A 25,995-nucleotide genomic window follows, 5' to 3' on the forward strand; every position below is an offset into this window, starting at 1 on the left:
AAATACTAAAAAACCACGCCGAATGCATATAAATGAAGTCATTACTTATTGAAGGTATTTTTGTAAATTGTATTATTTTGGTTACCCTAATGTAGCAGCATTATACCAGTTTTATAGTAATTAAGTATTAACTATAAATCAAAACACTTTATTTTATTATCTACGTTTCCTTTAATATATTCTATTACCTATACATTTCATTTGATCACTATAATCATTGTCATCTATACTAGTTAGCACATGGCTATAGCACCATGGATTTAGATAATTCGTTCCTAATTGGTTTTCTCCTACATATAAACCCACTTTTCTACCAAAGCCTAGATAAGTATGTATAGGATTAGGGTAATAGTGAGTGGGATTTTGAGCTGATTAAGACATTACAGTATAATAAGGAGTATATTTCAAATCACATTTAAATTACAGAAATGCTGAAAAATAAGTGCTCTCTCTCTTCTATTTTCGGAATTTCAGAAAAAAATGCATGAAGCAAAAAACTTTATTATTTCAGTGGAAAGATAGACGACGTACATTAGATGAATTTACTAAAAATTTTGATGAATCTCTCCTCAGCCATTCGAGATTCATCGAGATATTTAGCATATATTATGGCAATAAGTTTGCTAGCGAGCTATTCCGCCAGCTATAAGGAATAATTACAATCCCTGCAATAACAATTTATTGCAGGGATTGTAATTATTCATTAATACATTAATACATATAGAATTGAAAGCATTAACCAATGCTAATGCTTTCAATTCTAAATGTATTAAGTTGAACACAGAACGTTTATAGTTACCTACTAGTTGTAAGTAAAGAGCTATTTTGCGGTAAATACCTGCAGTGAGTCGGCTCGAGCCAACGGAGGCCCGTGAATATTTAAACCAGGGTTACCATCGGACCATACGACACGTCAAATTTAACGAATATCTTTGAAGAATCTTTATGTGTGGTAAATATGTCTATTGGGAATGAAGTCTGTTTACTCAAAACCCCAAAGTATATACTCTTCACATAAGTTCTCATAGACATTTCAAATATTTTTCAAAGAATCACAGATTATAGACCTAAATTCATTTCATTTCATTGAGAATGCCAAACACTAAATAAACTGAATCTAAGGAATATGTAGGTTGATATAGGATGTAGTGGACTGCTAGTCTTCATAGAAATAATGGCACCATGGTATTTTTCAATCTCGATTTTCGATTCAACTCAACTCGGCTTGTTCGACCATTGACGAGGTGCAAGCCAAACACAATGGAACCATTTATTTCTCATCTCTACTCATTCAGCCGTGGAAGAGATGCAGACTAAAATATAACTAAATGTAAAATATATCAACGAAAATTTAAAAAAAGGTATTTTTCCTTGTTGTATCGCCCCTGAGCAGAGATGGGTGGGTATAAAAGGCTCATCGCGGATCCGTGATCTAGCTGGCAGAGCCCGCAGCCATACACAGTCTGTTTGAGGCTTCTACTTTGTGCACACCGCGACGACATGTTTATTTTCCCCCAGTCCATTTTTTGTATGTTTATTTTTATGCTTGTTGTTGTTCTTTGCTTAAACTAATTATAATAATCAACAAACTTCTCGGCATTTGAACTGTGTTGCAAACTCTCTCTTTCACGTGATCGGAGCTGTGACGTCCCAAAGTTCACTTAAAACCATTGTGAATATTTTGCTATGACTATACAATCGGCCTACCTGACGTCAACCCTTATTGGTAATGCTATTATTGCCTATCAGCTATTATAACTGTATATTCCTTAGTCACCTCGTATAACATCAATAGGAGATTATTGAATGGCCCTATGTTTATATAGGAAAATTATTAATATTTATATAAACTTTAAAGTTAAACAAAGCGTAATCTATAACCGCTCATGTAATTTTTATCACAGATTCAGACATATTTTTCAGTTCTTCTATGATTGAATGCTTTTCAAAAGGTGATGGCTTAGTAATTTCGACATTAAATTATATATATAATTATGGTATAGGTAATATTATGATGATTATATGGATATTAATTAATTATAAAAAATTTGCGCTAATTTCGGTGGAGATCGAGTTACAAATTTCCAATCTAACCAATGTATAATAATTGTAATTACGTTAATAATATGACATTCATAGTAACCAACATTTGAACATGATCATTAATTTTATGCTTATATCCGTGACCGTTCGGAGTTTACTTATTTAAAAAATCGGTCAAGTGGGAGTTGGACTCGCGCACCACAGCTTCAGAAAAATAACCTTTTTTTGTTTTAAGTGCATATTTAAAGTTTTCAGCCGTAAGGCAATGGCTTCATGCGAAATTTTATTATTCGAAGTGAAATTTTTAAATAGCTTACTTTGTGGTATACTATACTCGAAATCAACAATGTTACAAGCTTATATTTAACTTGCAATGCAACTATGTATGTCCCTATCTGAATATGAATTGCAATTGAAGCAAATATCTTCAACCGATTGAACTGAAATTGCGTACACACTTTTAGTTTGGATGACAATGCATGATTATGGTAAGGATGAACTGATGGTACACCCAGGAACGGCTCCAGATATGAGAACTCCTCATCGGTTCACTGCACGGATTTTTTGTCACACATTGAATGCAATAAGATCTCTTTGACAACAATAAAAGCTTGTGTCAAAAATGTCGCTTTTGAAAACTTGTTATACGTACTAGATGTTGCCCGGGGATTCCCTCCCGTGGAAATCTTGAGATAAAATAGCCTATAGCTATATCTTAGATAATGTACCTTTCTATTGGTGAAAAAATTTTTGAAATCGGTTCGGTAGTTTTGAAAATTACCCGCTTCAAACATACAAACTCACAAACGCTTACCTCTTTATAATAATAGTATAGATAATGCATCTGAAAACTTATTGTTTCCAACTTTTGACTAAACATTATGTATGCATAATATGTATTTATTAGAGACTGAACTTTCTGCCCATAGAGACATCACGTAAGTTACAGACCTGACCTCCAGAGTCTTGAGGCCAGGGCGATGTTTACGGTCCGGCCCAGAAATTCGATTTCAAGGTACGCCTGTACCGATTCTGGATATATTGAATATTTTACGAAGTAATATAAACATTTTTTGTTCTACTTTTATAATTGAGAAATATTGGCATAATACATAAGGTTCAGGGATATTGTAAAAGATAAATTGATTAGATGATTTCAAAAGGCCAAATCCAAATTTTTAACGAACGTGACACTAGTTTTTGAACAACAGTGCGACAAAAAAGACCATTAGTCAAAAATCATAAATAGAAAAACATGTTTCAAATAATAAGTTTGCGAACACAATAGGATATAATCCTGAGCTGCCCTAATACTTTTCCAATCTCACTTATCCAGGCGTGTGATTTTCGTGATAACATTTGGCAATATCTCATTTTTCTGTTGAACATATTTGAAATACGATACTAATATTATCTGATAAAACCTGGCGTATTAATTTCTTTTTTCACTGTTTATTTTTAATGTGTTAGTTAGTTACTTATTAAGTACAAAAGTTCAAGAAAAACCATTCCATTTCATTTTAGTCTGAAATCTGCTGAAAACTTCTAAAAACTTTTGAATTAATCATAAAAATTGAGAAAATTACTTTCTCAATTTTTATGATTTATATGCATAAATTTTATGCATAAATTTTATTTGATGAAATTAAAAAAAAAACTCTTTATTTGAATTTTTAACTTTGAGAAAGTATGTATGTGAAAGTAACTGTTGGATCAAGTCGGTTCATATTTAAAAATGTTTTATGTCCAATACCTATCATATTTATTCTTTATTAGACTATAAGAATAATATAATTCATAATTTTAAATTGAATGAATGAATACTTGTGAGTGAAATAAATACAAATTTCTGTTTTCCCTGAGGCTTCCTCATATGAAATTGAAATGTCTTTATCAGGATCCATACTGATATTATAAATAAATATGAATATCTGTTTGTTTATCTGTGTGGTCTGCTTTCACGACTAAATTGTTGGGCTGATTTTGATGAAATGTAGTGTGCATGTAGTTAAAGTTAAAAAATAGATTACACTTTTTAAAAATCATCCCCCAAATGACTTACATTTTATAATAGGGGCTGAAAGATTGTATGAAAATCTTGGCTGTTCCGATTGACAAATTAAAATATGCACTTATTCGTTAAATGTTGTCTGACAGCTGCCATTGAAAGTTACAAGATGGACACCGTTCTTTGGTTAGTTATATTGGTTTTCACCGCAGATGCGTTGATAAGCAATATTTTTTATAGATATTCTATGCTAAAAAATATTAGCCAAATTTGTGAAAAAATATCGAACTTTCGCCGCGTATAATTGTGTTATTAGTAATACATTTTTCTGTATCTTATTCCATTAGGTTGACGTTCCGGCGCCAAAATCCTCATTCAAAATTAAAGAGATTACTTGTTATTAATTAAATGGTAAAACATACTTTAAGCTAAAGTATGTTTTGTCACTATAGCACTTTACAAAATTTGTCATTGACAGAACGAGACAAAACTTATCTTTTTTATGAATAAATGAAACTTAATTTCAAATGCAAAAAGCAAAACGTAGCTCTCTAGTTTACTCTGAATGCAAAATATTTCGAGCTAAATAGTATGAAAATGCCCCAAATATTAAAATTGATTTCTGCTAGAAACAAATTCATTTTGTTTTATTTTTTTTCAGGTAAGTCGGAGTCAACTATAAAGAAAAAGAAAAGTATCTAAAGCCAGTGAATTAAACCAGTGAAAACGTAAGTAAGCTTAGCATTACACTCAACGAGAAACACATACAAAAAGTTTATTACCTTTAGTTATAGTTTAAAAAGTAAAAGTACAAGGTCCACTAAATTTTATGTTAAAATAAAGAATTTATATATATATATATATATATATATATATATATATATATATATATATATATATATATATATATATATATATATATATATATATATATATATATATATATATATAAAAATTCTTTATTTAAAGAATTTCGTCGTGTCGTTTCCCGATTGTACTCGTATCTCGAATGCAACAGATTGAACAATGATCTGTATTAGTCTGCATGACGAGTTTCAACGAGTTCAACGAACAACTAAGCGGGGTGGTAGGACGGGCGAATCTGTGGACTGTGTGGTATTTTTATTATTATTTTTCTATTGTAAAGAACATTTTGAAATATATATTTTTTAACTTCTATTGTTATCGAAGCTTATTAATAATCTCTACTCGCTATATTTTCGCTTATCAAGAACATGCTTATGTACTATATGAACTGAAAGCTTTTATTACTCAGTTGATGCGTATTGAGCAATTACGGCGGCCGTATTTTGGGCCAGTAACAGCTGGCGTTTGATTAAACCGTTTATTTACGGGCTACTAATTGTAGTGCTCACTTTGATAGGTCGCCAATTACAGATTAAGTACAAATTGTAGAAATAACTATTTATGGAAAGGTTTTGGAATATAACAAATTAACACCATAGATTCTGTACGTAATGCGCGCGACGCGACATCCTCTGATTCTGAATGAAATGATCTTTGAATTCAAACATACATACAACTTAATATTCTTAGATAATTGTTCTGACTAACTTATCTTGCAGACTATAGCTAAAAGTTTAGAAATCTGCAACTTATCAAGCTGCATAGGTATGCTAAACCCGTATACCTACAATTATACCTACAGTTCATAACGTGATTAACAAAGATAATAAGCTTGAAAGAGAAATGTTACTTTATAGATAACATAAAAAGTTAAAGACTGCAAAATGTATATAATATTTATTTGTTAAAATTTATATTAAAAGTGAAAAACAAATTCATAAAATTCATAAAACTGATGTCAGTAACAATAACATACGAGTATACCTACTCGGTCTGTTATTGTGTACACTAGTGCTGGTAAAAACAAACCTGTTTTATAAAGTAAATAGAAATAAAAAACGCCATTTTGAATACGTTCGAGCTAGCAGCCAAGACTGGCTTTAAAAACAAATTTGTAAATTGAGGTTATAGTGTCGCGAGGTTATGTACATTAATCGTAGGCATTAAAATCTGGCAAAATCGGGTCTAGTAAATCCATTATGGTTTCATTACAGTGGAATACAGGATTTTTTAAATACGGAACCGATGTGTGATTGTTTCATAAAGAATATATTTATTAATTTATATTTTGCCCCGATATTCTTACGACAATAGGGATTGGCTGATTAAAAACTCGAACATACATATCGCGTAGCCGACCAATAAAGTCACAGCCAGAAAACGAACAACGATTGAATCCCAACTATATTGTCACGATTTCGGCTCTGTTCAATTTAAATAGTCTTTTGTACTTCTGGCCACGATTATGCTGCCTCGACTCTTTGTTCGCCCGGGAAATTGAACTTCGTGATCTTTTAAACGTTCATTAACATATTTTTCTGTGATTATCCCGCGTTACATATTACCCGCGTGGGTGGGTACTTTTTATTGTGCCTAGCTTCAAGTTCTAACATTTTGTTTCACTGAAATTATAATACCTAGTAAATTTCGTTTTGATATAATATGAACATAAAGTGAATGAATAAAACAGCAAATTAGAAATTCTATTAGTCTAATTCTACTTATACTATTTTAATCTAATTTCAGTTTTATTACATCGTGTTTTGCTTAGCGCACGTTCCGCTCATCAGAATCTCATTAAACATGCCGGTAACTATCCGGGGTTTACACAGTGGGCCTAAAGACAACATTTACCTGCAGTGGCCTGCCAGCTTTTGAAGTTACTAACATATGATGTCACAATGGTAAAGCGGAAGTTTCTGACCGATATTGACACGGCAAGACATTGACACACTATTTAGTCATTGTAATAGAAATATCCCTTATATTTAACATTTATTTAGCATCTAACTAAGAACATAAGAAGTCACCTATTCTTTTACTATTTGTACTATCATTGTTCATAATGAAACCAGAAATATTTGAGACGAAATCTGAACATGTGGCACTTAAATTCTTCTGAACCCGAATGTAAAGTTTCTGTTACTTCTCCTAGATTTTTCTTAGATAATTTGGTGATTTTTTTTTCTCCAATATTTTAGATAATATTTGATCAAAACTGGCTACGCTGATCATTGCCTTCGTTCGAGTCCTACGTAGTGCAGGACGTAGAGCAGTTGGGACTAATCTAAAACATAGCAATGTATTTTGAATTTAGATTTGAGATTCTATTAGCTGGGCTCAGACACGAAGAAACCGGGAAAATGAGAAATAAAAAATTACACTTTTTCAGTGTTAATATACTTGTTGTAAGTACATAATCTCAGATGTTTATGTTTACTACGAAACACTTGAAATGCCATATAGGCGAATGGCATTTCAAGTAAAATCATAATCTAGATTTAACCGGTAAAGGATTTAAATCAAATTTTGATAAAAATAATGTTACAGCATTTTTCATTTCATCATATATTGTCTCTTGAAACGATGTAATAAATTCATGGCCCATAAAGGGATGTTTGCGGTCGTGGATACAAGGCACACCCCTGGGTGATTGTGGACAAAGAGAATATTGTTAAAATCCTGCCTTTACTCCATATTAAATACAGCAATATGTTTTTTTGGCAAAATATGTTTATTTTTTCACAGAACTAAAATGATAATATTTTTTTCAATCTACCGCTTTCTTATGCTCGAGTCACCTACATGGCCATTGCTAAATTGATCAATCGACTAGCACATTGTTATGTCTGTTTTCCTAAACCACACGTCTATTGTCTAGACCGTACTGTTTGATCATAAAGTTGAAAGAAAAAACTAATCATAGCTTTTATGATATCCATGGTTAAGGCCATAGAAAGCGACTACAAAGTACGACATACATCATATCCGTAAAAATATTGTAACAAGAAAAGATTAGTATTTTAGTTTCTTTGTTTGTAATTAATAAACTCAAAAACTACTGGGTCGTTGTAATGAAGTTTGCCACAGGGGCAGAAGAAACCTTCAGAGTAACATAGGCGATTTTTTTATAGTTTTACATGAGCGAAGCCGTAGCGGGCCGCTAGTCGTTAAATAAAATGGAAAGTATGTGTCACAATTCAATAGCGAATTAATTTACAAAAATCTTGTATTATTTGTATATTGCCTTTCTTAAAAATAGCGATCAGCCTATTGCTAGTATGTAAGCAAGGTCTACAAGGAACATAAAAAGTCGGCTCATTATTTTCTATTGTTTTCTTAAAATATTAATTTTAAGATTAAACCGACAGATTGTTATTAGATCAAAGGAAGGAATTAAAATTTGTTGCGTAACAATGGCGATGTTGTCTTAATTTGCTATATTTCTTTAGAAATAAAAATGAAACTGAATACTCATTTCTGTTATTCCACCTGACGTAACTGTGCTGACCTGTGGTGCTGACGGTGGCTTGACGATACTGTAAAATAATGTGCATTTCATTTCCGTTGCAATTTCTTGCGCATGACCGTTTTAAATGCAGGCAATACATCTTCTTGCACCTCCATTAACTGATTAAAATAGTGTTAATGATAAAATTATAACTTCATGTGTTCCTAGTAGCATTCAGGGCTGTGATTCAGCATACACAGCGGGTTCAGCATAAAAAACCTTAAAATTTGGAAAATTTGGCAGTGATTTTAAAACCGGTCGCCTGCCTATCGTCAATAATCCTCTTTAGGATTGCTATGTATTTCAGCCGTTAAAAAATGTGTTATTTAGTCGCCTCGAACGATATCCACGGGTGGATTTATAATGGTTCTGTTATAAATCCACCCGTGGCAAACTATACACCTCAGACACGCGGATAAAAATCCTATTTCAACTTATTTGATTGGTAGTTAGACTGATATTGAGGGAAAAGAAAAATCAATACATACTTACTACTATGTAAAGCGAAACATCTTCAATATATTTTCTTGAATACCTCCCAATATTTTTACCAGATCACGTTTCAAACAAAAAGAAACTAAATCAAAGTTTGTTCATCTTCTTGTAAAGGAAATAGGCACAAGACAATGACATACATTGACATTATCATTTACAATCGTAATTTAACCAAAATTGTTGACGAAGATAGAATGAAGTGATAGTACGTAACGTAACCAGCTTGCCGCCTATTTAAAATATTCCCTTTGGATTACGCCGACTTTTCCGTCAATCATTTGGGAAAAGACGTGTTATACCTTTTTTATTTATATTGCAATTCCTTGCTAGCATTTCAAAATAACACTTTAGGGAATTCCTCTTTAATAGTTGATGAAGGTAGCGATGTATCACATTTAGAAAGAAGTGAAAACTTCTTTAGCGGCGTTTTGCACTATTTGTTATGTACGTCAAAATTGCATAACGTTTATATTCAAGCACTACCGGAATGCAAGCCGTTTTTTTACATTATTTTGTCATGCTTAAACGATTTCATTTTTAAGATGTATTCGACAAATAGTTCCCACAGTGTTTTTAAATATCACAAGGAACCTAAAGGTTCACTTTAAATAGCTTTTATCTGTCTATGCTAATTGAAACTAATTAGCTTTACCTTATCTGCCACTCAATAAGCTGTCAGAAAAATAAAGATTTTGAAACGAGACAATAGCAAATCTACGATACAAATACAAGGTAATCATTGAAGCTTATAATTTAATCATCCCTACCCGTGATCCCAGCACGTAGGGTTACAACAAAGTAACTGGGCCCTCGATCTCGGCTCCTCGATCTAGATAATGGATGGCTCGCGTGAAGGTTTATCTGAAGCCCATCTGTCCCATAAACGTAAGTGCCATATCAAAGATCCCTTTGACACGAAAACATTGCAATTCTTTCACATTCATTTTTTATTCACGCTAGGCAAGACTTTTCATACGCGGAGTATTAACGTCTCCATTTTTTGCCTTTTATGTGACAAATTTTATAATTATGTCATATGAAATCAAATCACAAAATTTACATGTAATAATTTTGATACACCAACATTTTATTATGTGTTATTAACTTAAGACTTAAGAGTCATGCCTTGTTTTCAATAGGTTTTGACATTGACGTATGTTGATGTAGGTACGTCGAAACTTCATTCAATTTCGGCGTTGTCTATTGACGGACGTCAAAACGACGGAGCACGACTGAGTAATGGGACATGGCTCTATAATATATTCTTTAGTCATCCATGAAAGTTTCACAGAACCAACAGCTCTCTAGAGACTTTCAAACGCCTTCTAGTGAATTTCCTCTGAAACCAAATGATACAGGCAACTCCAGCGCCATCTATGAAAATCGTAAAACTAGGAACTAAACAAATATCAGCACCCTGCCCAACCGCTACTGCGTGCTTTCAGTTTCAGGTGCCAAGACAAACGTGAAGTTCCAACCATCGACAATAGATGGCGTTACGTTTGTGCTTTATAAATACCTACTTTGGTTCTGAAATTTCGTAAAATACATTATTTTTTTTTTACTTTTAAAATATAGAATGTGATAATGGTTATCTACATAAGAGACATGCCCCATTGCTACGTTGCGTTTTGTTGCGACGACGCAGCTCCGTTGTTTTCTGTAGGTTTTGACACTGATCACATATGTATTGATGTTCATGTTTTTCTGCGCTGTTTCTGTCGACGGACGACGACTGAGCAATTGGGCATGGCACTAAACGCTGGCGGAGCTGCGGACAACACCATTATTTATACATAAAAAAAATATTATAATAAAAATATTAAACAAACAAAAATATTTCAACAATATTTAGTTTATTTATTTGTCTGTTTTTACTTGAAACAATAAAGTTAAATAGAAAAAGTATAAAAGAACTAATCCTATACTTCATTAAGAAAATATTTTTTCTCAGAATAGAAAATAACAGAATTTTGACGAAGGGCAGAACACGCTTATGTATTTGTAATTTATGAAATATTGAGGTTTCATGAAGTTTCGGTCGTCGGCCGCGGCGCCCCGCCTCCGGGTTTGACGTCACACGTGTGACGTCAGAGCGCCCCAATAGCACCAGCCGCTCCCCCCACCGCCGCGCCCCCTTACTTGCTGCTGAAGAGTCTCCCTCTCTTGCAAATTTATTACATCAGAATCTATTTTCATAATACTAATAAGGTAATCGGTTTATTTATAATATCATTATAAGCTGATTTTAAATTTTATGAATGAGTTTTATACAAAAAATTCCTTGGAAGAACTATTTAGGTACTTCGTTTAGTTGAAAATACAAACGAAACACAATTTTACGTAATGTAACAGAAAGAGAAATGCGCAAAGAATATGAATGTATGTATATGTAGATATACTATTATTATACCAATAATAAATAAGCTATTTCATATTTTTAAAAGTTCTCAATATGTAGCGAACCGAATCAACAACGGTTTGTTTGGCATTGGCGATCAATAATTGGCGGTTAACCAGGTTAACCATGACTTACCAGCTTCTCGTTCCAGTAGGCAGAGACTATGGATTTATTCCCTACATTAAAATATTTTTCGTTAAATGAAAATATACACTCATTTATTAATTAAAACGCTTTAAATTGCTACAAAATGTATTATATTTGTCAGTCGTAAATCATCTCGAAAAAAGTGGCCTAGTGCGAGTCGGACTCGCCCATGAAGAGCAGCAAGTAACATAACATAAAAATTCTTGTCGTTCGATGTTTTAAGAAATAGTTATTGATAAGTAAACATTATAATTAGGTAGCTAAATTATGGTAAATTGGGGTGTAAACCCCAATTTACCATAATTGAGCTACCTAATTAGTCACCTAATTTAGTTACCTATTTAGCTTTATTTATGACGCATATAAAAAAAAACTACTTACTAGATCTCGTTCAAGCCAAATTTCGGTGGAAGTTTACATAGTAATGTACATCATATATTTTTTGAGTTTTATGATTTTCTTATTTTAGAAGTTACAGTTACAAACACACACATTTTACTACTTTGGAAGTGTCTCTCGCGCAAACTGTTCAGTTTAGAAAAAAAATATATTAGAAACCTCAGTATCATTTTTGAAGACCTATCCATAGATACCCCACACGCATGGGTTTGATAAAAAACATTTTTGAGTTTCCGTTCTAAGTGTGCGGACCCCAAAATTTGTTTCTTTTTTGTCTATTTTTGTGTAAAATCTTAACGCGGTTCACAAAATACATCTACTTACCAAGTTTCAACAATATAGCTCTTATAGTTTTGGATAAAAGTGACTGTGATATATGGACGGACAGACAGACATGACGAATCTACAAGGATTACGTTTTTGCCGTTTGGCTACGGAACCCTAAAAAGGAGAATAATCTTTCAACGATCATCAAAATACTGTAGTACTTTACGAAATTAATAAAGATGGGAGATAGATATTTGGATTGGATGCAGACTTCTTGAAGCCTTGGTAACCGTTTTGATTTTTATCTCATCTATTTAATTAATTATAGAATAAATAATTCAATTAATATCAGCTGCGCACTAGAACTCCACTCGGATAGAAATATCCTGATATTTCTATCTACTAGGCACTATGTACTATAATCCAGTTCAGTGATTCAAATTTTATCGATACGTCTCTCTCCTCTCTACTTAAGAGCATTTACGCCGTTTGGCTCTACCGCCTAAGAAAGGTTTAAGTGTAAAATTTATTATGTTTTAATCCGAGCGAAGTCGGATCGGGCCGCTAGTTTATTTAAAAACAAAAGCAAAAAATATGAGCTCATCGGCACGTCCGGCCTAAACGCGTAAAATTGAGCGGAACGTCGACAATAGCCACAAGAGCATACTGTTCCCATAAGAGGTATATTGTTTCCAACCTGTTTTCCTCCACTTGTGCGATACCGATCTCTTTGTCGAGCGTAATGAGGAGTGTTTTCCCCAGATAACAGTTGACAACCCTGTCGTGTGGCGACTTTTGTTACGTCGCCAGTCGGCAATGCTTGCTCGCCAGGGTTGGCAATCAATTCCGAGATTTTGGGCCCGCAAGAAATATAATCAATTATAATCCAATTTAAATTAGTGATTTTGATTTGATTTTAATAGAACTACAACATATATAGTACATGTTTTTATTAGGGTTTATCTTTAGAAAAATTTTATGACTATTCTTACAGCTCGAACGTAATTCATGGAATATTCCATAACAGCGCACTCTATGTGATCGTTGTTGGTAAATTTAGGATGAGTATATATCTCTATTACATATTCTTTCTAGAATTTTAGCTAAGATTTTTTTTATATTAAAATACCTATCACACTAACGGGGATATATAACATAATTCTTTTTGCATAGGTGGCTAAAAATAGGTATTGAAAGTGCGATGAATATGAAACGATTTCACGCATGGTGGAAACAATTTTATTCTACGTTTGCTTCTGTCATTTTGAATCCAAAATATATTTCCGGATATGGGAATAGTTTCTTGAGACGAAATTTAATATTCTTGCATAACAACATCGATTGTTCCATATTGCTTTTATTAAATTATTTTATACTCACGAAATAATTCGTTTTGTTCCAATAATGTGACTGCACTGAATGAAAGAGAATGAAATCAAGTCCTGCGTCCACCTACGTTGGTCTACACGGCGGAATGCGATCCCGCTACGACAGGCTACGTGCGTAGAGGTTTGTAGCGTGTCGTAGCTGTCTCAGCTAACATTTATTTAATTTATTTTTCTATAACTCATAATAATACACGCTTTAGGACAGTACTTTATTTATTATAAAAAACGATAGTTATGGATATAGTATAGTGATGGATGTAAGCACCACATGTATATACATACATCCATCACTATTAATAAAATGCGATCATAAATATCTTAAGCAATGCTAATGAATTTGACGGCATCGTAATATACACCTGGTTGATCTCGATCCCCAGAACTGCAGCTCAAAAATCGATTAAGTCCCAAAGCGGAGTTGAGGTCTCGAGGTGGAGGGCCCTCGTGGAGTTTTTGAGTATGCTGGAAGTGTTAGTGTGCGCATGCGCGAGGCGGGGTACGCTCTGACGTCACGCGTCACGTCGCCCCCGGGCGGCGCGCCAGTGCTTCGCGATCTCGCGGCCAGTGACGCGGGACGGCCCTTAATGCATCAGCTTTCGATGTTAATTGTCCAATATTGACAACCCTTGAATTGTTATCTGCGACCGTGGTTTACAGTATACCGCCACGATGCCACGTGGCGCAGTGACAGCCGCTCACAGCGCGACCCTCTGAGTATCGTAGACGTAGATGTTTTGAAGTATGCTCGTAGATTACTATTAACTTAATTATCGCACTGTACACGATAGTAGTTCAGTGAATCGGTATCTTATGGTAAACATTACAGATTGTATACAATGGGCGGTATACAGATTCCAAACCTAAATAGCATGAACCTGCGCTCATTTAGATGCTAGAGGGAGACACCTACCTAGTCCAAAAATGCTGCGTAATCAGACCACTTATTTTCATAAGTGGTGAGAGTACTCACGCATTTTTGTATAGTAAATATCATAATTAAACATGTATATAATTGGTGACATAGATTATAAATAAGGGAAAATGAATGTTTTATGATGAAAAGTCTATAGAACTAAATGGTTTGCTATACTGCTAAAATATATTTTATAAAGAAAATTCGGTTAAAGGAAGAGACTACTTTATTTGCATATAAACAAATATAGTAAGTATCGAAGTTATTACTTAAGTTTTGCCAGACTAAAACAAGCCCTATGACTATTAGCTTACGGATTAGAATTGTGATGCACAAACTATATCTACATAAAACCCTCTGGAGGATAAGGGCTTTCTGTATAGATATATCTTATGATTGTCTTAGAAGCTTCCAACTCAGAGGCTTTCGTGTCCTCCTATTTTGTTATCAACTGTTGGCAAAGAGTCTGTCGTATATATGACTACAGAATATAATCTACAAAATATTCTTGCACTGCATCTGGCTTTCAAAAGCCTTTTATATATTTTAATTTACTAAAGTACTGGCACGAAAAGTAAATACATTCGTTGTTGCATCGTAGTGGCATATCAAGCTTTACTTTTAAAAAATGGAATTCTGCTATCAGCTGATAAGATCAATGAACTGGATACGTCACTTTGCATTGTAATGACGGTACTTATGACCTGTTTGCACCTGTTTATCGTCGACCATCAAATTTTAACACGGACAGATTAAGTCAATGAACCCTGGTTAGCAGGTGCAGTTAGATAACAGAATTCTATTTTCGTTCTTAATAAAAGTTCAGAGAAAACTTGTATTAACCCCTGAATCTCTCTTATTTGGTATACAAATAATTAAATTGTATTTAATTAACTTCTCTAAAATACGATTGTGAATAGTACGAATAACTGATCAGATACCTATCTTACAAGTTCCAAGCGAATATTTGAACTATTACGGAACATTGTGTAATAATTGCAACTTGCAAACAGGCAACAATATGTAAAAATAATCTATGCCTATGTAGAAAACACTGTTGCTTAAAACATAATAAAGGCTCTTATAATCGCGATTTACCGGTTAGGTATTTTCTTAGTCGTGAAGAGTCGGAGCCAAGGGTCCACTATCTTGTTTTTTATTTCTCAATTTTGCAGTCTTTGACATCTTTCGTTGACAAACAATATAACAATGAAAATAACAATTGGCACGAAAATTCTGAAAATTGGGGATTCTAGTACACAATTCAGATTCTAGTAGATATTATTTCTATTGTTTTTCTCAAATTAACTACTAAAAACACGAAAGATATATTTATATACGCTGAAAGAAATATAGTACGTACAAATAGAATGAGTTCGCTGAAATATTAATTAATTTTGAGGGTTTCGCGGTTTTGGTTTGAGAGAGAAATATAATGTTCTATATGCTTATTCCGAGAATTTACACATCTGAACATCACAAATGGCACTTAAGAAATAATTGTTTCTCAAATAATTGTCTTTAAAAAAGTTGCCGCAGATTGATCTTCTGAAGCAGGCTTAAACTGCTTCATTATTCATGTACACTGAGTGTCTTTATTTAAATTAAGCTCTTTAGGCTTTTCCGTTCATTTAATATTCATAAAATTTTACTCAGTGGCTAAAGATCTATGTTTAGAGTTATATTGTACCATTAACACGTGGTACTTATGTAATAAAATCTATAGGCTAAATTGTCGTCACCTAGTCATGTACGTAACAATGTAAGATTAATATGTAAAACCTAGTAGTCTGAGCCTTTTAGCCTTAGCACTACTGTTTTCTCAATACATTTTAAGTATTTCTTATTAGCAGGTCATGATTTTTATACCTACTTATTGATTGAATATGGTATCAATAGATATTTTCGGTGCCAAAAAATTTACGGAATGAAAAAATGTGGAGCTCTGTGTTAAGTTGCGACACGACGACTTTCGTTTCATCACTTTATCCAATTTCGTTCCTTACATTCCTCTATGCCCTTGGGCTTATTACAAGTCCCGAGGCGAAACCATGTTTATATATTTGAGTGCGTAAGTCGGAATAGTCTGCCTACGGTTTTGACAAGTGCAAAATTATTGCATGTCCCAAATTTTTCACAAAGCGGTCACATAAAGCGTGATCTCTATATTTAGGTATGCTGAAGCATTCCATTGCCTATTTTTATTTCACACTATAAAATAAAAATATAGTCTATAAGGGTATGCCAACAAATGTTTTTTTATTTATTTATAAATAAAGTTACTTGGCCACATATCTTTAAATTCCTAACATAGATAAGTTAATACGTCTTATCAACATCATAGTTTTTATGACAAATTGAATGTTGCGGCAAATCGACAGAAACACGTCAATTTCTACGTCTCGATCTCAAAAAGTATTTTATTTCTGACACGTGCAATGTTTTGATATGTAATACTCGTAAATTCTAATATACGCTTTCGGAGAATTTTATTACAATTGTAAAAGTAAATGTAGGTATATTTTCCTTGTATTATCTCTCTCTCTCTTTCATCTGAGCGTTTTCCTGGTTTCTTCCACAGCCCTTGAGCGTCGAAGCCCATAGGCTCTCTTTTCCTACTATTTCATCTCCACTTCGCACGGTTATCGGAATTCCTAATTGTCAGATTTCTCCTAGATTCTTGTCAGTTGCTTATTTGCGACATTTTTTTAATTATTTATTCAAATTGTGAAAAAACATTATGGGAATAATTATTGAATTGCTCCCATAATGTTTCGCATTTTGAAGACAATAGTTTACACGAGGCCAATAATTTACATGTGATTATATTTATAAATTAATACAATCAAAAGTTACATTTGTTCCCATGGGCAAATCGAGTTAGAAATCACAACTTGTGTGCAAACACACCCAAATTATGTACATTTTACCCGCAAAATTCCTCCAAACAGGGATGTATGATTTGGGCAAAACCCTTTTCCATGTGACTGTCACATTTTGATATACCTGTAATTGATCTGAAAAGGTCACACGAGTTTCGAGTACGAGTTAACTAGAGATTTTAAATATTCCATGTCACATTTGTATATATGTTTATTTATGTACTTCAACTTTTAAAGTAAAAGTTACTATATAAGATCAAAAGAAAAACAAGTAATATCGTCTTAACCCATTGATCCTATTGGTTTAAGAGCAGGGTTGTCACTATTGGACAAGTTTACAAAATGTCTCTATAAATCAACCACAAATATTAAATAAAACAGTGTACAAAATTGACTCGAGTGAAAAATGTCTCCTGGTCGTAGTGACTTGAAGAAGTAGACAAGAATTGAGTGGGATTCTGAAAACCATGGTGGTGTGAAGCGCGCGCTGGGCGGAGGCGGGTCGCGGGCTGCCGGCTGTGATGCGATGGGCCAGGACTGGTGCTTCCGGCGCAAGAGGAAGCGCAGCAGTAGCCAGGAGGACCACCAGCATCACACCCGGTAATACTGACGTAGCTATAGTATTGAGGAGGGTATGAGCAGTGAAGCGATGGGCCAGTATTGGCGCTTCCGATGCAAGAGGAAGCGCAGCAGTAGTCAGTAGACCACCAGCATCACACCAACATCAACAATATCATAGCTGTAGAACTATCTTTGGTCGCGGCTTCGCCCACGTAATTTCTTACGGGAACAGATGTTTCCACATACTTCAAACTACATTTATACAATTTTTAGAAGATAGAGTGTGAAGAGGTAACAAACAAACTTACTTTCACATTTAAAATATTAGTTAGGATTCTAATATCAGTTAGGATATGCCATTTATCGACCTACAGCTTCAATTTACTTAAGTTATTAAAATCTTATATTGGTATTATGTTGGTACTGGTATTAATGAAGTAGGTATCTATAAGCCAGGATTAAAACGGGAGAAAGTAATGCTCAGTCCCACGAGAATCATGGCCTACAGTAATATTACCTTTCTCGATATTTACCCTGGCGGGCCGTAAATGTATTTCTGAAATTCCCTTATAACAAAAAGGTAGCTTTTAATGTTTTAGAAATATTAATTAATATATTTTACGCTCTGCTATTAATTGAATAATATTACATTTAGACATGGTCTTAAGTTAAAGTGAGATGACACGATAGTTTCTGTTTTACCCTCAACTCTTTAAAGTCGAATGTCAATGAATTGATTGATTAATTCATTGATATTATAGACATTTTTAAACACCATTTTTATTAAAATAAGATTGATGTAGGTACACCTTTTTGTGACAATATTTTTTTTGGTTTCATTGGCAGGAATTTTTGATATTACTTTTTGAAAATATTTTAATAAAATATTGTTAAAATAAAGATTTACTATAGCTTTGTGTGCTCTAAAGCTTTCAAAATTTCCAAACGAAACTATTTTAACTCCACCAAAACAATACACTTAAAACGTGAAGAGAATCTTCTTACACAAACTTCAAGAGAAATTCTTCGAGCACTCAAATATTTAATACTCAGTTCTCTTCAGAATTCACGGCGGACCACCAAAACATAACTGTTACAGTTTTACTGCAACAGTTTTAAAATTTTAGACCACTTTCGTTTATTCAATTCAGCGAAACACAGAAAAGATATATTTGCAGATGTCTCTTGCTAGATCAATAAGGAACGGTTTGTTTTAAAGAGTTGTGCTGTAATAACTTTATTTTCTTTTACTACAAAGTTTTGGAGCTTTTTGTCTGAGAACAAGTGTACAACTTAAAATTCTTAAAAAATGTTCAAAAATTTTTAAGTAAAGCTTTACCAGGCTTTGATTTTTCAAATCCACAATTTTACAAGCTCGGAGTAGATTAATATGATAATTCCCTTCGATTGTTAAGAATCATATTAAAAGTAATTAATGCCAGCCCACTTTTGAGAAAAACAAAAGAAATGACATATTTTTACAGAGTGGACGTTAAATTCTTGTATGAGGACTCATTGAGTACTCGATAATGCAAACAAAAATAAAGTAGACTGAGGATAATACATCTCATCAATAGAAATTATTTAATGTGATACGATTCGAATAGTACCTACATGAAATCACACAGATTTGTCGATATATATTATAAAAATATGTATATACTAATAAAGTTTACCGAAATACAAAGTATGAAAAATTCCCCATTGCTATTTTAGTAAAGATCTAAAATTATTAAACTACACGAAAATAGAGCGCTATATCACAATTAAATGCATAGCACCATTCTTTGTTTCACTAATTAAGTAATTATAATTACCGTAATAAACAGAAAATTAAATGTAACACGCACTGTAATATGACAGGGCTCATAGTACAAAGTATTATTAACATAGTTCCGGTGACTAACGACATGTGTGAGTTTCGATATTTTTTTTAGAGTTAATAAAAATAATACATCGGGTTTACGTGTCAGTTTCCTGAGGACCAAATATTTTTTTCTGTTTCTTTCATGTTTTGTGATGGCGGCACAAGTACATAATTGCATCCTAATAGCCAGCCTTCCCTCGCAATACGATTACGCTTAACTCATCCCTATAATCTTTATCAGTTGACCCGGCTAAGTACGGCGTAAGTGTCGGTCTTCGTCCCCGAGGGAATTGACGTGCGAAGACTTTGTGATTGAGTTTCATTATTAACGAGGCATTTGGAGAAATCAGTAATGTTTTATATCCAACCAGAGTATACTGCCATAAAATATTTCAATTATCCAATGAGAATAAAAAATATTGTTTTTTATATAAATATTTTTAAATTGTTCCTTCATGAAAAGGTGGTGACAATACAAATGCCAGTCTAGTAATTAATTTTATTTGTTGCTAGCTTTTGCACACGGCTTCGGCCGCATTTATTATGTGTGGACACTCATAAATATTTTTTTAAAATATCTAGGGTTCTAGGCAACGTAGTTAGACCATATGCTATTCAACTGTGAATACTGCATCAAACTCCATTCAGTAGTTTTTGCATGATGCGCGAACAAACATACAGACAGACAAACAAAATTTCGTTGTGGCTTCTATTAGTCCTATAAAGACCCGTTTAATTATTTTTCTTTCATATTTCCTATGCATTTACAGTTTTATTATATGTAGGCATAGATCAAAGCAAAACAAACTGTTCAGCCAATCCAAATCTGAGCACAAGAAAAAACAAAATGATCGAGGGACGAAGTTTTTATCTCCCGACATGGAGATTGTTAACTCGAAGGATTCCTGTATAAAAGTTTATTTTCAGAGTAAGACGCTACCGTCTACAAAATCTTCATTTATATGCAGGTCAGAAAACTACCCTTTTGTATATATTGAGATGTATCTTACCTTTATAATAGTAGAAAAGACTATAGCTTTGCGTTAAAAATTTGCCTGAATATCCATTCTATCAATTTACTCTATGACAAAAACACTACAAATTAAAGCTTTCTAAAAATCTAAGTTACTAAAGTGAAATACACTTATAGCTATCGAATATCACTTTATTACGGTTCAGAATTATTCACTTAGTTTTATATTATTAACCATTTATAATGGGACTACGTATCTATATTCACTTTTACGGCATCTAAGGGTATATGACTCTCACAATGAGAACTCTGAGAAAATAATAATCATAATCTAGTGCAAAGATATCATACATGGAAATACTAGTAGGTAGTATGTGAAATAAACTACCTTTTAAATTAAAAATAATGAATATATAAAACGACATCGAATAAATAAATGTTTGTTTAAATAAAATTATATGACAAAAATTTCAGTTGTCTTAGTCTTATAGCATTATATTCTGTGCCTGTTATCTAAGTAATTGCTTTAGCATCTTGACGTAACTATAACATGTACGTGTGAGTGTTTCCATTATACACTCAATGCTTGGACTTGGAGGTGTGCAGTAATTGCATCTACGTGCAATCCTGCGCTAATTATATTTGGCCACAGCGTAATAACACGGTACGAGATAGGCCCATTATACGTCAAGGCAACTGGCTTTGTGTGATGACAAACGTATCATTTTGGTATCTAGATACTAGTGTATTTCATGAAGTATCAAAAGTATATAGTATTCATGATTGACCACGTTTACATCTCAATGTAAACCTAGGTTGTCAATCATTTTCGGGATATTCCCTTATATAAACTTATTATTTCATTTTTGTATGCAGAGAGTCACGAAGCGAACGAAAATCAATTCGTAGATGATTTTGTAGCACAATTTTTTGTAGCTATTTCGCTTAGCTAGCCTTCGATAGCACTACATGCCAAGTAGTTCGCTCTATGCCTAGTATAATTTCAAGTTCAAAAATGTATATTAAGTAATATGTTCTGTAGCAAGCAATCTTAGATGAATACAACAACAAATTTTATTCTTTGTTCATAGTTGAAATATAATATCAAATTACATTAATATAATTTATTATTATTTTATCAGTTTATTACCTTATTACATTCATTCCAAACCATGTTTACTTGAAACACGAAATATTTATAATAACTAAAATAAGCATGATTACATCGACAACATAAACGTATACTATACTTATGTCGTCTAAGTAATACCATAAACAACAAGTTTTAAAACAAAAGAGCTAAAAATAGAAGTCCTCATTTACACTCTTTACCATAAATAATATGTCATTGTTTTCGAAAACAAGAGGCGGTCGCAGACGCTGCCGCGCACCGGCTCAAACGGTGAGTTTCGACCAATGTGGTTGATCATTGGTTTGATCTGATACAATGAGGTACAAACATAAATATAGTTGTACTTTATATGTCGTAACTTCCACAAAAAATTAGATATAAATAAGAACTCTTGATTAAAATGTGAGTATGTGAAAATTATAACCAACCTCGCATCTTCTTGATACTTTTTAGAATATTTTAAACTTATGACTTGCTGATAAACTAATGATGTTTATCTATATCTATGGTTTAAATTGTAACATAACAGCCTCAATAGTGTAAATGACAAGGTCAGAAAATTGTAAAAAATATAAGTCAGCTTTGGATAATATTTAAGATCATTATGATAATTCATAGACTGTAACAATGACCCTGGATCGTTTTGAAGATTTAAAGTTGGTTGGAAATTCTATTTAAAAAAAATGTATAAACAAACTCCAACATTTAAAACATTAAAATTTTGAAAAAACTTAATAAATAAACCATAACCGCAAAAATTAAGGTAGTCGTTATCGATTTGTTTGAATGGACTCCTTGTTTATAAGTAAAAGGGCTGCTAACATAACGTAATTTGAAAGTAAATCCTCTAATAACCTAAATTTATTAAACTGAAATCAGTTGTCGTGATTCGCAGCAAGCTTCATTGGATACATTGGCACTTTTCGTGTGACCTAGAAACGAACGCAATCCGGCGGTTATATCAAAGTGATCCTTAGGCCCGTGCTTTAAGAATCGCTTCCGCTCGACGAAGAAGCGATTTGCGTCATTTCCTCCACGAGGGTTGCGTGACGACGTACGCATGCGGCTTGCCCCTTTCGACCCCGGTAAAATGGCGGAGACAACATGGCCGCCGGGCAGCCGCAGGATACTCGGCACCGCTGCTCCTGACCGACACGAAGTGGACACGCTTTTCCGCCTTTCGTCACCTAGACACCACATCCGCGCGGAAACCGCCGGTGTCATCGATTTACCGCCCGCTGTCGCGATACAAACGCCGATACGAATCCCGCGTGCAACAAGTGATAGCGTTTCAAAACTCAGTCGTATAAATGACGCACTCGTATTATTCTCTGGCTGTGATGTGATTGTGGGTCGCTTATAAATATAGAACGTGCCCTTTTGGTCAGTGGCGGCGCGGGTGAGCCGAGCAGCGCGTGACGTAGCCCGCTCACGTTCCCCGCGCCGCGCAACGTCAACAGTGGCGCGTCACGCAGACCGGTCTTCGCTTCACATAAATATTATCAACACGCAAGCGTCAAGAGCTCGCGGTATTTTCAAACGCTGAATTACCATATTATTGATGGTAGTATGAATCGCCATGGTGTTTTCGATTTCATAATCCTTCAATAAGCTTATCTGATGATGAGTAATTGATAATAAGACTGGAGTTACAGTTAATGAACACAGATATGACGATAATACTAGTGCATCATTGCGAGAGTGAGGCTCGCGCAATTCAGTACACGGACAGAGGTAGTGGCGCGAGCGCGTGAATCGCGCACTTCGACGGGGCGCAGCGCACGTGCTACGATGTGTTTACTACCACGCCGGACATGCTGCGTTAGTGATTGCCTGTTGATTGTGAACTGAGACTAATGCATTCGGCAAATGCACCCTGTTTGCCGGAAGCAGGGAGGCCTCACGTGCGGCGTGTGGCGCGATAGCTCGCGATGTTGACGTTCGTGTTCGCGGTGTGGTCGGCGGCGCGCGCGCTGGGCTGGGCGTGCGACGTACCCACCACTCCTGAAGCCGAGGACGTGCCGCTCCTACCGCGCCTGCGTTCTGCACGCGCGTCCAGTGATCTCTCCACTTTAAGCGCGACCACCACTAGCTCCAGCCAGACCAGTAGTGAAGATCAGAACAAGAGGTCAATGCCTCATGACCTTCAATCTATTTTAGATACACGACACTCCTTTAACCTTTTTTAAATACAAGCTCTAGTTATGACCACACAAAAGCAAAAATATGAAATGTATATTTGTTAGTTCAGGATTGTCATTGCGTTACATAATAAGAGTAAACGTCGTTTCTAACAAATACGAGAATCTTTGACCTTTTCATTAAAGACGCGATTAGATAAGTGCTCTTTGTTAATATTTTATCATGTACATACCTACAGTACATAGCTTGACTATAGTCTAGTCAAGTATATGTGCGAAGAATTATTTATCAAACCCTTAACTCAATATTCATAAAAGTAGATGTACCTACCTAACACTTTAGTGAAATTAAAATGGCACGGGAGGAATAGTCTTCTTTTCTCCTTTTATCTCAGAAACTTTTTGATTTCACTACTCCCTCTTGATTAACGACAATAGAAAACTATGTATAGGGAAAGTATATTATTCGAAAAATAAATAAAGCTTTTACAAAGACCATTTCAGTGCCTTTAGTCTCATGTTCATTCTCAAATAATAATAAAAAAACTTAACTATATAAATGTACCTTGCTACCCTTTGATACACATTGTATAGGGCCACATAAGAGCTCGACAATTCCATTTTGTACAACAATACTTGAACTTCCTGCGAGTCGAAGCCCTTTCAAGCATTCGCTAGAGAAAATTGATTAATAATAAGGAAATTGCTTTTCATAAAATCAAAGGAATAACTGACAAATATTAAAAATTTGCATGTCAACCAGATTTTCGAGCAAGCAGGCCTATTAAAATACTAAAGTGTACTTAATTAAAACTTTAGCCAGTCGTAAACTTTATAAGGAATCTTGTTTGGCGTTTATTTTTGGATAAAATCGTTAACGGAGATGTACCTGCTAACTTCATATTTCTTTTGGAATGTCAAGATTTTTATTTAATAACGTCATACTAATTCTTATTAATTTTATTTAATAAATCATTAGATAGGTATACTATCGTAATCTACATCTAAAAGACTTTTATATGTCATTATATATGTCATCATATTTGTTATTATACTTTATATATATTTCACGTCGATCTTTAACCTATTCTCCTTTTACCTATTCTCCATTTTCCAAGATCAATTTGTATATATGCCGTGATATTTCGTGTTATTTTGTATGTATAACATCGATTCATAGCAAATAATTACTTATTAATGTTAGTACAAAAGGCCTCTAATAATAGATAGAGATTTAATTACCTGGCGAAGGTTACTCAAGCATTGTACGGCGCATTCTTTTCACTCCGATATCTAGGGTAGAACACTGACTTTTATTAAGTCGGTTCAATCTCAATACGAAGCAGACTGTGGATTTTTTATAACGATTTTTCTAGAAAGATTTTTGCAATAAGTATGAGTCAATAAGTTAGGTATTATAGTTACACTATATAGTATACACTATCTATATTAGTCGTATTCCTCATTGATGAGCCATTATAAAGAACATATAACACACACAAACAATTTTTTGGCAATTTAAATTAAGTGATTTGTCACCTTCACCTTCTCCATTTTGCACAGAAGTTAATAATCAACAGTTAGAGTGCAGGTCATGATGTATTCCTTCACCAATATGAAAATCGTAGTTGATGAAACTACTGCTGATGTAAGACAAGTAGGATTGAGACCTATCGATTACACTAGCCTACTCCACAACCTACTAATATACGCTTTTTTAATTCACTTTAATGTTGGAACATTAAATGCTGTATCAGTTTTCCTTACAAATTACGAAGGACATCGCCCTTTTCAATCTTCGTCGTCTTCACTACTTGAATCGTCATCAGACTTTGCTTGTTCACAGTAAAGGTCTTCTGATTCTTCATCTCTTCTATTATTAAAAATATAATCATGCTTTGTGGTAGACTACCTATTATAGAATTAATTGTAGGGTTTCTCATGGTTAGCTTAGGCCCGGGTATACTCTGCTGCAATCAATTAAACATTCATCTAAGTAT

The 25,995-nt window shown here is 33.9% G+C and overlaps 1 protein-coding gene across 12 annotated transcripts in view; it reads left to right on the plus strand.

Moving 5' to 3' along the window:
- The window catches only part of dnc (dunce), a 334,918-nt gene that overhangs the window by 218,049 nt on the left and 90,874 nt on the right, over positions 1 to 25,995 (plus strand). The window contains exons 1-2 of one of the 12 annotated variants that reach the window (XM_053746315.2): positions 14,090 to 14,265; positions 17,631 to 17,921. The exons of 10 other annotated variants lie outside the window; for them this stretch is intronic. In XM_053746315.2, coding sequence (XP_053602290.1) covers positions 17,848 to 17,921 — 74 coding nt within the window. In that variant the 5' untranslated portion in view covers positions 14,090 to 14,265; positions 17,631 to 17,847. Of the gene's footprint in view, positions 1 to 14,089; positions 14,266 to 17,630; positions 17,922 to 22,758; positions 23,983 to 25,995 lie in introns of those variants that run through there. One more of the 12 variants, XM_053746308.2, reaches the window with a different exon arrangement.

The sequence above is a fragment of the Plodia interpunctella genome, chromosome 6 (genome assembly GCF_027563975.2).
Source record: "Plodia interpunctella isolate USDA-ARS_2022_Savannah chromosome 6, ilPloInte3.2, whole genome shotgun sequence".
Lineage (NCBI taxonomy): Eukaryota > Metazoa > Arthropoda > Insecta > Lepidoptera > Pyralidae > Plodia > Plodia interpunctella.